Below are 17,339 nucleotides of genomic sequence, written 5' to 3' on the forward strand. Positions count from 1 at the left end.
GCCATATTTGTTGTATTCGTGGGGAAGCGAAACGTATCACGATTCCCCACGAATACAACGAATCTTCACCGAATTATTCGGCCGTCTAAAGGAGCGAATTTAAACAAACCCCCCACCCTCCTGACCCCCCCCCCCAAGACTTACCAAAACTCCCTGGGGGTCTGAGAGCCATCTCCTGCACTCACGCCGTCGGCTGCCGATATTCAAAATGGCGCCGATAGCCTTTGACCTTATGTCACAGGGGCTACCGGTGCCATTGGTCTGCCCCTGTCACATGGTAGGAGCAATGGATGGCCGGCGCCATCTTGTGCTCCTACCATGTGACAGGGGCTGACCAATGGCACCGGTAGCCCCTGTGACATAAGGTCAAAGGCTATCGGCGCCATTTTGAATACTGGCAGCTGATGGCCCGAGTGCAGGAGGTCGCTTCCGGACCGCTGCTGGACCACCAGGAACTTTTGGCAAGTCTTGGGGGGGTCAGGAGGGTGGCAAACCTGCTTCTCAATTCAGATTAATTATTATTCATGTCACAGGAGATTTGGATCCACTGGATGTATATGTGTTATAATATGTTCTCTTAGATGTGCCGTGGTTGAAAGTGAGACTTATATCGCAAGGCTATGCTGGTCATGGACTCCCAGGGGACGTGCACCCCCTGGTAGTGCGATTTATTATTACACCTGCGTACTCTTGTGTGATTTGTGTTCTCTTGTGAAAAATTGTATATGTGTCCTTCCTCTGACAATATTTTCATGAGGGGAGGGCAGTGTGGCCACCACCCCCTCCCCTTCCAGGTTGACCCCAGATTTCACTGTCCAAGTAAAGAACACAGTAACAAGAAGCCTTCCATCCCTCACAGCCCCTCCCAACCTGGAGGGTCTGGATTGGATGACTCCATTTCTAGTTAGCCCAACCAATTTAGGACTCATTGGGATCAGTTTTAGGTAGCTTTGGAACAGAAAGGACATTTAAGTTTTACACTGTGGTGAGGCCTCCCAGCTTCACCCAGAAGGATGATACCTCACCATACACTCCCTGCCAGAGGGTCCTTCTCACACTAATTTACACGTGCTGGGTGTCCAGGTAGGAGATGGAGCAAGGTAGGATTTTTTGCTGTGAAGTGGGACCCCTTAAATAGGATTCCCAGGTTATAGCTGCTGGGTGAGCTTTGTATAAGTCATATCACCATGGGAGCTCTACCCAGATTCACCTACCTACAGAGAAAATCCTTCCTGTATCACAGTCAGATGTAACTTCACTATTTAAGGAGAAATGGACTTTTATTTAATTATCAAATTAGTAAACTTTACTTTAATACCCAAGCCTGGTCCTGTTGATTTGTCCCAGTGTCTCACCCCACAAGATGCAACTACACTCTAAACACACTGGAAGCAAGACGGCATGATCCAGACCACAAGCGAGAGCTTTCCCCCATCAAAAGAATCCCCCCCCCCAGGATTGAGAGTTAAGCATGGGATGTAAATTGCCAGCTGGAGCAGCCCCAAAGAAAAATAAATATGTTTGTGTGCCCTTGTGATTAAAACCCCACTAAGGGATACATGTACAATAACCCATCCACCCACAAAACACACACAGTAATAAGAGATGCATGTATTCTGTCAAGAGATCAGAGCTGGGATCCTTAATTTTGCTATAAACCTAGTCCTTGAGCCTCATAAATGTCTTGGTATCGGTTTCTTTTCACAGATTCAGCATACTCAGGGGAAACTGGCACCAAGAAGAAGGTAAAAAGACTGCTAAGCTTTCAGAGGTATTTCCATGCATCCAGGCTGTTGCGTGGAATTGTACCGCAAGCTTCTCTGCACTTATTGGATGAGGACTACCTTGGTCAAGCACGGGTGAGACTTCTTTGTAGTATACTGTAATACTGTGCTTCTTACCATTTGTCATGGCTAGACTTGACCTTACCAGAAAGCGTGCCTTTTTGATTGCTGGACCCACCTTTTGGAATGCTTTACCAACTCCCTCTGCCTAACACCGGGCATTAGAGTTTAAAAAGAATCTAAAGACTTACCTCTTTAAAAAAGCTTTTGATAGTACAGGTTAATACCTTACTTTTTTATCTTCACTTTTATTTTGAGGCACGTCTACTGTTATACTTAGGTTTTCTTTTGTTTATTTTTTATTTTAATGAATATTTTTTGATTTATGTTAACTTACATGTAAAGCTGTGAATGTGATATTTTAAACTGCCCTGATCAAGCCTGTTTGAAAGTGCGATATATAAAAATTTTTTAGAAAATCAGTCGATAACGGGGGTGGGGGGACAAAGCGGGGGGCGGGCCTGCGAAAGCGCCATCGTAAAAGGTGGTGCTATTGGGTGTGAAACTGGCGGCGAAAAGGGCCCTTACCTTTTCTCCATCAGCGACGTCTTCGCAGAGTCGGCCCCGGTACCGCCTCGACTCCTCCTCTTCCGGGGCCGACTCCACCCTGACTCCGTCCCTTTTCGCGTGCGATCGCTTTTGAAAATGACTCCCTAAGTTATCTAAGTAGCAGCAGCTGAGTAACCAGCTGCACTGAGCAGTTGCCACTTTGCTGGATCGAGTAGGTCTAAAGTTAGCCTGATAAAATTATCCGGCTAACTTTAAACCTATCTGGGTATATTCAGTGATAGAGCTGCACCACTGAATAATTTTATCCAACTAATTTAGGGGATAAATGCTTAGTAAATGAGGCCCTTAGCTAAAAGGATATTCTTTGGATACCGGGTCCAATAATTTTACATATATTGTCTATAAACATTTCATCAGGTCTTCAAAAATTGATCTTTGAAATGTGATCATTGACCTCAAATTGAAAATGCATTGATGTTTTTTTTTTTTAATTATCATTTGAAGGACACAACGTCTATCATGAAATTTGATCTTTAACTTCAAACTAGTTGCAGCATTATATAATCACCTTGGTAGTTGTTAAAGGACTTCTACAATTCAATTGTAATCACTATGTGGATATCACAAAACTTCACCTGTATGAACTGCATGATGTAAAAGTTCACTTTGATATGCATGCAATGCCTTGCTTTTGTCCAAATATCTTCTTGCACTTTCATTTGCATCTCTAAGTCATTGAAACAGTCAGTAGTGACTCCTATCTTGAAGTGAGCAACTTTAGATAAGTTGGACTGTGCTAGTTAATTTACCTGTGGAGAACAGCCCATTTTTAGCAAAAGTCATTGAGAGAGTGGTGTGTTCACAGTTATCCTGCTATTTGGACAAAACTGAGGGGTTGGATGTGTGTCAATCTGGTTTTAGAAGTGCATATGGCATGGAGACAGTTTAACGGTAGTACAGGATGAGAACTTGAAAAATAGAGATAAGGGTGAATTGGTATTCTTGATATTATTGGATTTCTCAAGTGCATTTGATTTGGTGAATCTTAGCATTTTATTGGAAAGGTGAAAGATGTTGGGATCTGGTGGGATGATGTTGAATTGACTGACATCATTTTTGACCAACAGATCTGCTGTGGTTCAAGTGAGAGGTGAGTTTTATGATCCTTTTAGCATGGATTGTGGAATTCCTCAGGATCTCCTTTTAATCTTTTTAATCTCTTTTTACAACCTATCGGGTCAATCATCTGGAAGTTGGGTTTTAAAGTCTTATTTATGCGGAAAATAGCCAACTATTATTCCCAGCAGGTAAGGACCTAGTAAATCAATGAAAAGGGTTAATGAAGGTTTGAATCTGATATTAAAGTGGTTTGAACTACATAAATTGTTGTTTAATGTAGGAAAAACAGAATGGATGTATTTGAGGGAGACTGAAGGCCTACACGAGACTTCGTTCTTGAGTATACAGGGTATGGTTATAACTAAACGTTCAAAGGTCAGGAAACTTAGGCTATTAGATGCTTCTTTGAATTGGCTCTCCATATTTCTGTGGTGGTTCAGAAGGTCTTTCTTAGGCTTAGGCAGTTGAGAAGGCTACATTCATTTTTGGATATCCCAGTTTTCAGATTGGTAATTCAAACCCTGATCTGTCCTCTGATTATTGCAACATCTTATTGATATGTCTCTCTAAAAAGAGCATCAAGGGTCTACAGGTAGTACAGAATATGACAGCCTGTCTAATCTTTGGCTGTTGAAGATGGATGAGTGTAACACCATTGTTTCATTGATTGTAATGATTACTGGTTGATAAGAGGGCACAGTTTAAGTTGATGACTTTGATGTTTAAAGTATTATGCGGGTTGGGTGCCAGCTATCTGTAGAACAGGGTTAGGAGTTATATTCCTAATCAAAATTTACATTCAAGTTTCAACCAAGCAGGATGTTTGTAAGGTGGTATAGAGGAAAAAAATGTTTTCTGTGAATGGCCCTGAGTTGTGGAACTTGAATGGAGTCAAATTTTGTATCTTTTAGAAAGAATGTGAAGGCTTGGCATTTTCTATCCTAATTTGGGTTGTGGCATTTATTGTTATCATAGTGGTAGGTTGTCCTGATGAGGGTAGAATGTGGTTTTAAGTGGTTTGGGTATTATGCTTATTTTATTTGTTTTAATATGGGGTTTTTAATAACTTTTTTAATGTATTTGTATTGTTGGGCATTGCTCTGGCCAGATCTGGTATCTGTTTGAGCGGTACAGAAGAACAAATAAATAAGTCCAGGACGTGCTCTGTTGCCCTGTATGCATGACAATGAAATGAATTTCACTTAGGTGTTTGTTCATTCTGTCCACATTCCTCCACCTTCTTCCCTCTTTCTTGCCCTCCATTGCCGTTACTATCCCCATCTTCTACCAAGAGCCCTTCATCTCTCCTTTGCTCCTAGCCCTGCATTATGTCCCTAGAACTCCATCCTCCTTTGCAGCCCTTTATCATCACCCAGCATGCCCTCCTACCACGCCCCTACCTAGCTATCCCAACCCTTTTCCCCTCCTAGAAGCCCTCCATATCCCTCTTTCTTTAGATGTAACAGCAGCACAGCCAAAAGAACACGGTGCCTTGTGCTTACACCCCCTTGTCCTCTTCTACCCTATAGGCTTCCCCTCTGAACAGGGAAGGCACGACCACATGAGCCAGGGAGTACAGCACTTTCTTAGTATCCACACGGTTCATGGCTGCAGGATGGGGGAAGAAAGTCTCATGGGAGTTTTGCACCTCCAAAAATATTTTCATGGGTTTTCAAGCCCCGGTTCACTCACTGATGATTTGCAGACCACACAGACTTATGTGCACAGCTGGTCCATACTGTACATGATTTCAGTATGCATCATATAAAAATCCTTTACCTGAATGACCGTCAGATACATTTCCAGGAAGCATTAAATACATATATTTGTTTTTAGAACATTAATCATACTTAATTAGCCAGACATTATGCATTGCATCATTCCATTCCAATTCTACAGTCATGCTTAAAGTTCTAAATTAAAACCTAAATGTATATGATGTTTCTTGGAAGAGCATTTACTTGTTCCTGGAAGATCACTGAATAGGTTCTCAGATTTTTGTTTAGCAGTAGTCAATTTTGTTTAAATGACTTCAGAACAAGTATTATCAAAAATTATAAAATGTGTATAAAATCTCTTTCCTCATTCAGGACAGATAACTATAATGTAATATTTCTGGTTAATCACTTCCTGTTCTGATAATATTACAGCCACATGGCCTGAATGAAGAAAACTGATTTTTTTTACCATTTAAAAAAATATCTTCATTAATAGTTATCTTTTAGATATTTATTTGAACAGAATGCCAGGAAATAGAAAGAAGTATGCATTGTGATAATTTGGATGAATTAATCTGTGATTCATGCTGAATTTAAATACTGTTAACTTGTCTTGGACGCGTAAGGTCCTAATGCACTATCAGGTCAATTTTAAAAGTGTTGCTTGGCGCGTATGTGGGCCACGTGCGAGCAACACAGATTTTTTAAAAAGCCACAAAATATGCACGTTTGTTGCCCGTGTGGCATGAGGAATAAGGGTTTGGAAAAAGGTTGGGGCACGGGTGGGCCCAAGAGTTATGCATATATCTCCGAATTATGAAAAGGAAACTCGCAGTGTGCATGCACTAGATATCCGCGTGACTTTACCGCTGCTCCTGATGAGGAGCAGGTCTGCAGATCTCGAATTTTAGGGCTTATACGATAGGGTGAGGGGTTCCGGGTCAACTGGGCAAGCGGGCAGGACGAAGAACCAGAGGGGTCTGAAAGGCGTCGCTATTAACTGGACAAACTGGTGAACTTAGTGGGAAAACTGGGAACGTGCCTCGCGCGAGCATGTTTTAAAATTCGCTGATGTAGCGCGTTGAAGCCAGCGTGTTTCTACTGAAGACACACACGTGCTAGTTGTGCTCCAGTAACTTCTTAAAATTAGGAGCATACTTATGCGCGGTCGATGCATTTTAAAACGTACACTCGTAAGTGCGCACATGATTAAAATTTGTGGCGTATCCTTGCTTGCGTGCCAATACACGCTTGTATGGGCGCACGTGCGCCCGTCTTAAAATCGACCTCTTAGACTTTAAGAATGGCAATTTTTTAAAGAGAATGACTTGAATTAGCACTGTGACCTCATCAGGAAGTGGAAACTGATACGCTCATTAGAGATGTGCATTCGTTTTTGCCGAATTAGAAAATTTCAACGAAATTGTCCAATTCAGCATGTTTCAGGGAGCCTGAAAAACGGTTGGGATTTTCCCGTTTTTTCACGAAAATTCGTTTTTCGGATTAGTGCGCACTAATGGGAGTAACAAAATCTAACGATTTTTGTTAGTGCGCACTAATGGGGCGTTAGCGCGCACTAACTGAAAAAATGATTTTTCGTGAAAAAAAAGAACCGAACCACAAAAAAACGACATTTCCCGTGGCGGCCAAAAAACGAAGAACAACACGAACACAAAAAACGATTCACATCTCTTGTCGCTCATTGGGATGAAACAGGCCAAGAGCCTGCAGCCTACTTGGCCTGCTAAGACTGGGTTTTTAATTACACGTCACAAAAAAACGCCCCATCGCAGAATGCTGAATTTTCAGTAATCACCTCACCACTGGCAACCTGGAATTCAGAATTGGCAAGTGACTTGCTGGTACCGTGCTTGCACTCCAGCTCACGCAGCTGCAGGATGGAGGAGCAGGCAGGAAGCACTTCTCGCGTTGTTGCCGCTCTCTCCTTCTCTGACAGCCTCTTGGTGATGAAGGGAAGTGCTTGTAACTAGCATGCCGTCAGAGAAGGCAGGAGCAGCAGGGTTTGAGGATGGAGCTTCCTTTCTGCCTCTCCACCTGGCAACCACTCACGGTGTGGCGCCGGCACTCACCACTGCACGTGTTTGGCACAAGGGGGGAGGGAAGAGAAGGGCAAAACGGGGCGAAAGGAAACGAGAGCAGAGGGAGAGCCAAGAGAAACTTCAGACTGGTGAGGGAAATAGACAAAGAACAAAATAAGGGAGGAGAGAGAGAGAGAGAGGAAAGGGGGGAGAGGTGGGGTGGTGGATTTGGGGAGTTACCTCACATTGGAGAGGAAAAGTCAAGTTTCATCATAAAGGAGGAAAAAAGAAGAGAACTAGCAAGTCTGAGGTAGGCAACTCCGAACCTCGAGTGCTGCAAGCCGGTAAGGCTTTCAAGATACCCACAATGGATAGGTATCTACGTGCAATGGAGGGGGGGTGCATGCAAAGGCATCTCCTGAACAATTCACTGTGGGTATCTTGAAAGCACTCGAGGACCGGAGTTGCCTACCCCTGCTATAGGATGTGGGTGGTGGAGAGGGGAAGGAAGGGGAAAATGACAACAAGGAGGAAAAATCTAGGCCACGGAGGAAGCAGAGCATAATTCATTTTTTTTCTGGGACACACGAGAATACCAGAAATCGGTACTTTTGCACCGGTGCACCTTGCAAGCCTTACTTATTTGGTGGCACCTGCCTTCACAATAGGCGGTCCAGTCGGTGCTCACACGGTGGTAGGTGGCACTTTCATGTGTACCAGAAGACACTGATTGAATTTTTCTGCCCCTCCTCACCTCTGATCTTCTAATTTCAGAAGGGGAAATATTCAAACTGTGCGCAGAAGTGTGACGCCTGTGAGTACTTTTTACCTGCGGCAGCTATATGCCAGTTCTCAACGGGAAAACCTTCTCTTTGAAAACTGGGCTGGGGCAAAGTTATGTGCACAGACCTGCAGCCACTATTTGCTCGCATACTTTTTCTTGATAAATGTACGTTCGTACTTTTGAAGCTTCAAAGGTGTGCACATAAGTGCTGCTATAATTCCTCCCCAGCCCCACGCTCAGGGATGCCTCTCTTATCTACGTGCAAGGTTACTCGTGTAGTGGCCCCTACGCACGTAACGTTACACGCAGATAAGGTAGACAGTTTTCAGAGACAACACCCCCCACACACACACACACATTTCCCTGCATAAAGCACAGCTCTACACGTGGAAATGGCTTTCAAACTTGCCCTCAGGCGGGGCTTAGCTGTAGGTTAACCAGCGCCTTGTGTGAAAAATGAAATTGGGGCTCTCCCCCCAAAACACTGTTGAAAAATACTGGCTTCACTCACACCACCGTGTGCAGCCTCTTCAAGGATTCCTCCTACCCCCCTCCTCCCTGATCCTTACCCAATCTTCCACTTAACCCCTCCCCACTCAGTGACAAATTTAGGTTCTGGCCAACTCTTCTAGTGCCATCATACTGCCCCTCTGCCTTCCCCTCTGTTATGTATTGGCTTTACATGTCCCCTATCACCCACCAGGTCGTGAACCTGTGGCCGCCTGAGGGTCTCCCGGTGCACACCGCGCGGGGGCTTGCCGGCACCTGCACCTGCGTGCCACTCTCCTAGCAACCACCCATCCGCCAATTGAGTTTCCACAAATCTATTCCCCGAGGGATCTTCTGGACCCTGTGATCCCGTGAACCCGGGGTCCTACAGTTCCCAGAGAGGTGCTCACGAGACCATACGTGCAAAAAACACTGGGATCACCCAGCTTCTCGCTTACCTGGGAACAATCTGTCTCAGACCCAGCGGTAATAAAATAAAGAGTTTATTAATAAAAAGGAGGAACAGTGAATGAAAAATATATTACATAAATCTGCATTTCAGCAAGCAGTGGAAAAGGAAAAGGGATTACACAGTAACCTTTACTTTCTATTGAACTTAATGGCAGAACTAAACAGCACCCTATCTTAGTTAACAGTGACAATTTAGTAACTATAGCAGTCTGACTCCAGCTCTGAGTCTCTCTCTTTCTTCCAGCTGCTGCGAACCAATTGTCTCTTTCCCACAAATAATTTTTAATGACAAATTCTTCAGACAGCAGCAGTGACATCATCAGCTGGCTCTGCTAAGATTAACCCCTTCAGTGCCCAGCTGGTGACTGTGGAAGACTGCCACTTGCTGTCCTGTAAACGGAGATTAAATGTCAAACAAACAATATAATCTGCAATCAGACTATTGTTTCCCCACACCTTTTCCCTCCAGTTAGGTCAGACAGCACTAATGAAGTTTGGGGTATGTAAAGTGGCACATCTAGCACATAGCAGGTAGGTAGAGCAGTAGAAGGAAGACCCCTAAAGTGGTTATATTGCAGGCATGGCAGGCATGTGGCAGCAAGATCCATTGGTGGTAAATAAGAGGCATGAAAGTTAGCCATGTGGCATCAAAACCCCTAAGGTGTAGGCACATATAGATCATGGTAAGTAAGCAGAGTGGCAGCAGAAAGACCCCTAAGGTGGTATATAGGAGGCATAGCAGGTAGGTACATTGCACCAAGACCTCTAAGGTAGTGCATCTGTGGAATAGCAGGTAGACAAGACACCCAAGGTGGTATATAAGAGATATGCCATTAAGCCCGTTGCAGCAAGATCCCTAAGGTGATATAAGGGGCATGGCAGATAGGCATGTGGCAGCAGGACGTTTAAGGTGGTATATAAGGGGCATAGCATGTAGACATATGGTAGCAATACCCCTAAAGTTGTATATAACGCATAGCAGATAGTCAGAGCAGTAGTAGCAAGACCCTTAAGATGGTATATCAGGGCAATGGCAGGTAGGCAGAGAAATAGCAAGACCTGTAATGTGGTGTAGAAGGGGCATGGTAAATTGGCATGTGGCATCAAGACCCCCTAAGATTATATATAAGGGGCATGGCATGTATACTTTCCCACCCCCTTGCCTCACCTTTTACCCCTCACCTTCCACACACACCCTTCCTATGCCTCACCTTCCACCCTACCCCCCCTCACCTTCTAACCTCAACTTCCACATTCACCTCTCACCTTCCCCTCCACCCCAACCTTCCATTCTTCTGCCTCTTCTCCTTTACCTTCCATCCCTCTCCAATCCTCTTCCCCCATGGGCCCGACAGGCAGGAGAACAGAGCCGACAGCCGGAAGTTCTAACTCCCTCCCCTTGCCAGCAGCTCCCCCCCCCCCCCCCCACGCAGATCCGCCGTTTGAACCAAACCGTGCAGGAAGGAGAGGAGCTTGCAGCAATAGGAGTGCCAGCTGCCAGGTCTGCTCTTCTGGGTGTCAGGCTGCGGGTGGGAGCAGGAGCAGCAAACTGTTCTTCGGTCCCACGGGCCATGAGAAGGCCCAACAGCACCTGCTCTTGGGCACCTGTAGGCCAGCTACCAATCTGTGGCCCTGGGGGTTGCAGCATCTCCTCTTCCTGCGGGCAGTATCCAGGAAAAGAGAGGCCTTTCTTTCTCGGCTGCGTTGGGAGGGGACACTGATGCCCTCCGGGACCACACAGGCCGTTCACCCCCCCCCCCCCCCCCCCAATAGCCTGGCCCTGCCCTCTGGGTGAGCAAGTACGGTGAGTATAAATATTTCTGGGCCAGCAGAGTGGGACGCGGCACTCTCATGCCCTGCTCTATCAGCAGCTTACTCGAGGGACCGGTGGCTCCTGCTGTGGCTCCTGTGATAGTGCAGTGCCATACGGTGCTCTAAATCCCATCTCAAGCCATGATCTGCTGTATAAAATTCAACAAAACTGGCAAGATTATAGAGGAGTGCTGTAGTTTTTTAAGATGCGAGACTGGTTGGCTGAGCTTCAGGACAGGTAATTTAGAAAACTAAAACAGTAAGGCCCAGAGGTCTTAATCCAGCTTATGGTTTATTTTATTTTAGATTTTTTTATATTTCACTTTTCGGCCCTTCAGAGTGGATTACATTCAGGTACTGTAGGTATTTCCCTCCCCCCACAGGGCTTACAGTCTAACTTTGTAGCGGAGGCAATGGAGGGCAGAATGACTTGTCCAAGGTCACAAGGAGCGACAGTGGGATTTGCCCCCTGGGTCATTGCCCCCCCCCTGCTCTAGCCACTGGCCTACTCCTCCACTCTACTCATTTTGCACGTGGGGGAGGCTTAAGACTATGAACCCCTCCATTTTAAGTCTAAACCTCTTTCAATTGTAGGCCTCTGTCTTGATCACCTTTTGCAATTTTCAGACTTTCATTGTGCAATCAAGTTTCCAAAAACGTAATTAAACTTTCAGCCAGTCTTTCCTGGCGGCTGACGTGTGATGTTGCCCGCTTCACTGCTGTTCTTTCTTGCCTTCACAGCACATGCTTTCCAAAGTGGCATTGTGGAACTTTGACATTTTCCTCTTTGATCGCCTGACAAATGGTAAGCGGCTCCCAGAAACAAGAATTGTTGTTCATGTCAGTGTTATACATTTTCACAATATTATTCTGTCCCTGAAGTCTTGTTGTTTGCATGTTTAGGTTACCTATTTTTCTGTGTCTTGTGTGACAGGCCAGCTAGAAGGGGGGGGGGGACGGCAGACATTAATTCCACCTAGAAATAGTGTTTAAATGACCCCTTCTCACACTTTTTTTTTTTTTTAAGACAAAAACACTTTAAAAGTTTAAGACTCTGTCCCTTCAAGGTAATTCTCTGTCCTGCCTAATAAGCAGGATGCTACCAGGTCATGCAAAACTGGGAAGTCTTTATCCTTTAGTTTATGAAGTTAGTAAAATCCAAGGCAAATAGCGCAGTGCGGTAATATTAGTTCATTATCCTGGGCCCGGTCCCACTGCTACCTCTGCCCTCCCTTCCCTGCCTGCCTTCAGCAGTAGCTTCCACCCATTCATCACCCTCACGGAGCCTCCTCCTCCTACTCCTCACCTGCCACGCCTTCACCTCTTCTGCCAGCAATGCTCGGCTCTGCTTGCACTCTGTGCAAGCCCTGGATCAACATGGCTGCCACCAAGTAAGCCCTCCTCCCGGGGCGAGGAGGAGAAGCAGCAGCAGCAGCAGCTACTGGCAGAGGAGGTGGCTGGAGGCTCCCCCCATAGCCCATCCCACGCTGGCTCCAGCACAAGCTGAGGCTGAAGGGTGGAGGTGGAGCTGATTGGAGGGGGGTGGAGGGGAGCACTGGCAGCACTAAAATTGGAATAGAGCCCAGGGTGGGACAGCGCTAATCTCTCCCCCATGGGGCAGGAGTGTCAGAGGCAGCGGGGAGCAACGTGGGATGCGGTGCACGCCAGAGAAGCAGCTCTGGTCCCTGGCTTCCACTGAAAAGAAGCTCATAGGCCACCAGACTTGCAGAGGTGCGAGTCCTGAAGTTATGGTGCTGGTGCGGATTGGGAGGCAGGACGCTGTGGGAAGTACAGACAGCTTCCTGGGGGTGATGTGATTCACCACTGCCCCCTCTTTCTGCTGCGCCACCTCCTCCTATACCCAATGAAAATTTGTCACCCTCCCTTCTTACGGTTAGGCAGATGGCAGGGGCGGGAACATTTTCATTTTCCTGAATTGGCAACAAAACTTCTTCCAGTCTTGCGTCTGTGTGTGTGTATATGTGTGTGTATATGTGTGTGTATATTTTTAATATGATACTAGTGAAAAGTGCATGGCATTGCCCGTGTAGTCTATAATAACTTGTGTATTTATATATATATTATATATTATATTTATATATATATATATATTATATATATATATATTATATATATATATATAAATACTTCACGAAGCTAATAAGATCCCTGTGCAAGTTCCACCTTTGCTGTACACAGTGCCACGGGCTATTTTTCCCAACTGGAGACCTTGAGATTTGAATCCGCAGCATTCTGTCTCCCCACCGAGGTAACGGAGCAGTGCCCTTATCTGTGTTATCTACTTCAGCCAGGTTACTCATATCCATCCCCTAATTCCTCCACGCTATCACAGTCACCCGCACTTGCACAGTCTACTACGCTGAGCAAAGATTTTGGGTGCATGCTTTTGTGATTTATTTGCCTGGTATGTTTGCAAGACTAGTGAGGCAGGACTATGGATTTTAAGTTAAATAGGTGTCAAATAAGTGCATACATTGAGGGCTGTTCAGCATATTTGTAACCTGTCTGCCTCCCTGCTGCTCGTTAGAGTCAGTGGTAGGGCCCTGCAGAAGTCTTGGACTGCATTTATCACCTTACTCTTTAAACGCTCCTTATAAACATAAAGCTTCGAGAATCAACTCAGCAAAGCGAGTCCAATATTTGGGTTACTGCCAGGTAAACTTAATTCTCGGGTTACCTAAAGCACTTGGGTCCTTGAGTGCCCTGTGCTTGCCTTTGTCAGAAAGGATGTTTTTCTGAGTCTGCCCTTCTCCTTGTCTAATATTATCCAACTGGTGGCTGTTTGCAAGGCTTGAGGCCAGCTAGCCTTGGAGTACTGGTGATATTTCAATGTTGCATTACCAGAATACCTCAATGGGACTTTAACTTTTTTTTTAATCCTTCCCGTGCCATTTGTTAAAAACAAAAAACATAAAAAAGTTGTGAGTTGGCAGGCTTCCTTCCATCAGTGTAGCCTTCCACAGCGTCCTGATTCTAACTTGTCAGGCCGTAGTGGCCGGTCCTGTATGCCTGCGGATTGCCTGAAGAACTCACAGCATCAAAGTAAAAGTTTTCCTAGGCAGGTTTACAGCTCCTGAATATCAACTAAGCAAAAGCTCCGTGCAGTCAAAATACTGTTTAGTTATATCTGCTAAGCACGTACCCGTGTTAGAAGAGAGATCCAGTTTCTTACAATGGAAAGAGAAAATGTCTTTGTCATTATTTTGTCACCAGAATAGTTAGATGCACATGATGCTTTGTAATTCTTAGATGTCTTTCAATTAAGTGGCAATTCTCAGGCAGCTCCAAAGCACTTAAGGATGCCAAATAAAACTTAGTGACCTTAGGTTAATTTTCTGCAGCATAAAGGTGCCTGCCCTTTCTCTGCTATATTTAGGTGGCTAAACTTAGCCATCTGGTGCTGAAAATCAGTGCTAGGCATGTAATTCTCCCTCTCCTGCTTCCCTTTCTCTGATCCTGGGAAGGCTTCCAGGGCTGCCCACTTTTTCAGGAGCTAAGTTTACCTTCTAGCAAAATTATGTGGCTAGACTTAGCTACTGGTTGGGAGACGTTTTCTCCTTGCTGGATCTAGCCACCTAACTCTTTAGCTGAGTAGCTAACTCCTGCTGAAAATGCACCCCTAAGTGTCTTATGCAGTACACAATTTATAATCTGTATTCCATGCTTTGTTTTGTTTTGTTTTTTTCAGGAAACAGCCTTGTAACATTGCTGTGTCACCTCTTCAATACCCATGGGCTTATTCACCATTTCCAATTAGATATGGTGAAATTACATCGTTTTTTAGGTAAGTACCTTAAAGCTCCACTATTGGCTAGGGACACGCCTGTTTGTTTTCATGAGTTCCCTCCCGCGGCGGCACAGCAGGCTGTGAAATAATAGCACCGTGCGGAGCAGAAGATACGGATCAGCTTTCACGCGCGTGTGCAGGGCTATCAGAAACTTGTGCGGCGCTGGACCGGATCAGTGCCGTCCCCTAGGAGAGAACCCGTGTTGTAGGAGCAAAACCCGGTACTCCTGCACCTCAGGACAGGAAGTTTGGGGATCACTCCCCTGTCTGGGGCTTAGGTATTTTGGTGACGTGGAGATGGTGACTGCTGCTACTGCGGCGACCCCCATACAAGGGACTGGCCTCGGAGAGGAAACTTTCCCTGTGACCCCTCAGCCTGTCAGGAAAGTTTTGTGGCCTGCGCTCCATTCTTGCTCTGACTGAACTGTGATTTTCCTTGGACTTCTGGAATAGATTCTGGGTTGTTTGCAGCACCTGGCCCTCTTTTATTTTATTTTATTTGGGGGGTTTTTTTTTTTCCTGGTTGGGTGCCGGCCTCCCCTTAGGCCTCACAGCTTTTGTTATCCCTCATCAGGCTGCATCCTGGTGATCCGGGGCTGCTATAAGGTTTTTCCCACCCCTGCGGCCGACGAAAGGGACCCCCTGTTGAAGGGTGGGTTACGTTTGTAACCCCATCCCTAGGCAATGGTGTGAGGGGCAGTCTCTCTAATGTATTTTGTGGGTTCAGATGGTGAAGAGGGGACCCTGTTAGATGCAGTGAGGCAGAATATGTTTCCCAGACTGCTCAGGGAGCGCATCATCCATCCCCCCCTCCATGAACCTGGTCCCCATATTTCTACGTTAGTGCTAACATAAATGCAGGTTCAAAGCACTCACTGGCTTCGTCAGAACACCTATCTTTATGTTTTTCTGGATTTTCCGGCCAGCAACCATGGACCTTTTAATAGAGGGTAAAACAGATCAGTCCTGAATAATCAGAATTCATGGGATACACAGTTAGAGTAAAACATACATTATAAAAAAAACATCTGGTAAGCTAAGCTTTGGAATACTCTACTTCCAATCCACATGAACCGAATTAAGATTCCTCAATCCATTCTTCTCATCACTTTCCATCCTTCAAGTTTCTCTCTCTCTCTCTCTTTGGGTGACATGGAGTTCAAATCCCCAACTGCCTTCTGAGGCCACTCCTACTTCACCCCGTGAGCTATTCACAACTCCTCAACCTCAGGTACTTCTTTCCTCATCATCCTGGGTCACTGCCTCCGGCAAATGTGCAGGATCCCCTGGTATTCCCCATACTCCAGTTCTCCCTTGAGTTTTCCTTCATACAGGTCACCCCTTCACCTCTTTCTCCAGTCCTTTTTTCCCCTCAGGGTGAAGGAATCGTCTCTTCTCCAACATTTCATTCCTGTCTGTTCCTCGGGGGAAAGATTCTCCTGCTCTGCCACCCTAGGCCTCAAGCCTTTTCCCTTGGGGGGGAAGCCCCTGCAGGGCCCTCTCCCCATTGGACCAATTTGATCCAGCATTTATACTTTCTGGGACACAACCCCACCCGTCATGTCATCCCATTATTTGTATTTATTTATTTATTTTAAAACTTTCCTATACCGTCGTTAAGTTAGATAACCGTCACAACGGTTTACAGCAAGGCACGATAATAAAAATGTGAGTGGAATAGATTACAAATTAATCATGTGCCTTCATAGTGCGGTAACAATTCACTTCAATAAACTATGTGTGTAAATTAAGCTTGTCTGTTGGGAACATATTAGGCGGATTGAATTTAACATTAATATGCATTTGTAGCTTAGAAGTAACAACTTCTAGTTTGGTGCGCCCTTATCAATCAACTGCTTTTTTCCTTCTCTTTATCTTAAGGGGACAAACTTACCAAAACACTTTAATCTACAGATGCATTGACATGTTCTCAAAACCACAGTCCGTTGATCCAGTATCACACCAAATACCATCCAGTGGTTATTTAGCAATACTGCAGATTCAAACGTTTATACAATTTAAATAATGCAGGAATAATGAAAATCCCAGGGTCTTCCCCACTCGAAATATCTTGTACTACTAAACTAGAATGCAATCCCCCTTTCCACGGGGGCCACCTTCAGAAACTGCAGAGAAGGGTGAGTGACACTGCTGCAGCCCCAGAATAGGGTTAGCCCATCAGGAGTCACCAGTTCTGGAGCAGAAATCTTCTGGGAGGCCCAAGGGCGAGACTGTTCGCAAGCTCAATGTCCACACCTTTTAGCTTGGTTCCAAACAAAGTAGGATTTGTTGTAAAGTCCACAAAATAAAAATGTAGAGAGCCATGATCCTCCAAAAGAGGTCTCAATATCAAAAATAGGGAAGAAAAAAACAATTAAATAGAAGTACGGTCAATTGTAGTATTTCTGCTCCAAGGAGTTACAGATCAGTTGAAAAATCCTCTCTTCTGCTAGGGCCCCAAACCCGAAGGCTCCCAGCGAAATGCCAAACCCAAGTCTTCAACAAGTCTACTGTTAGAAGAGTTCCTCTTTTCCTTGACGCAAGCTGTCTTCTGGATGACACAACAGTGGGTCTAGAAATGCTTTTAACTTCCATCAGAATCTTCTCTCAGCTAGGATCCTGAGCCAGGAGCCCAACACCTCTCTTCTCCTTCTCAGCTCTCTCCTCTGTGGAAGCATTTTCTATGCCCTTGGGAATGACACCTCCTACTGTCACTCAGCACCTAGCTGTACACTGCTGTGAACC

The 17,339-nt window shown here is 45.3% G+C and overlaps 1 protein-coding gene across 3 annotated transcripts in view; it reads left to right on the forward strand.

The window, feature by feature from the left end:
* The window catches only part of PDE7B (phosphodiesterase 7B), a 627,908-nt gene that overhangs the window by 527,811 nt on the left and 82,758 nt on the right, over positions 1–17,339 (forward strand). For all 3 annotated transcript variants that reach the window (XM_029596617.1, XM_029596616.1, XM_029596615.1), the window contains 3 exons: positions 1,708–1,859; positions 11,528–11,591; positions 14,496–14,591. In XM_029596617.1, coding sequence (XP_029452477.1) covers positions 1,708–1,859; positions 11,528–11,591; positions 14,496–14,591 — 312 coding nt within the window. The remainder of the gene's footprint in view (positions 1–1,707; positions 1,860–11,527; positions 11,592–14,495; positions 14,592–17,339) is intronic.

This window comes from Rhinatrema bivittatum, chromosome 3, assembly GCF_901001135.1.
Source record: "Rhinatrema bivittatum chromosome 3, aRhiBiv1.1, whole genome shotgun sequence".
NCBI classification, from domain to species: domain Eukaryota; kingdom Metazoa; phylum Chordata; class Amphibia; order Gymnophiona; family Rhinatrematidae; genus Rhinatrema; species Rhinatrema bivittatum.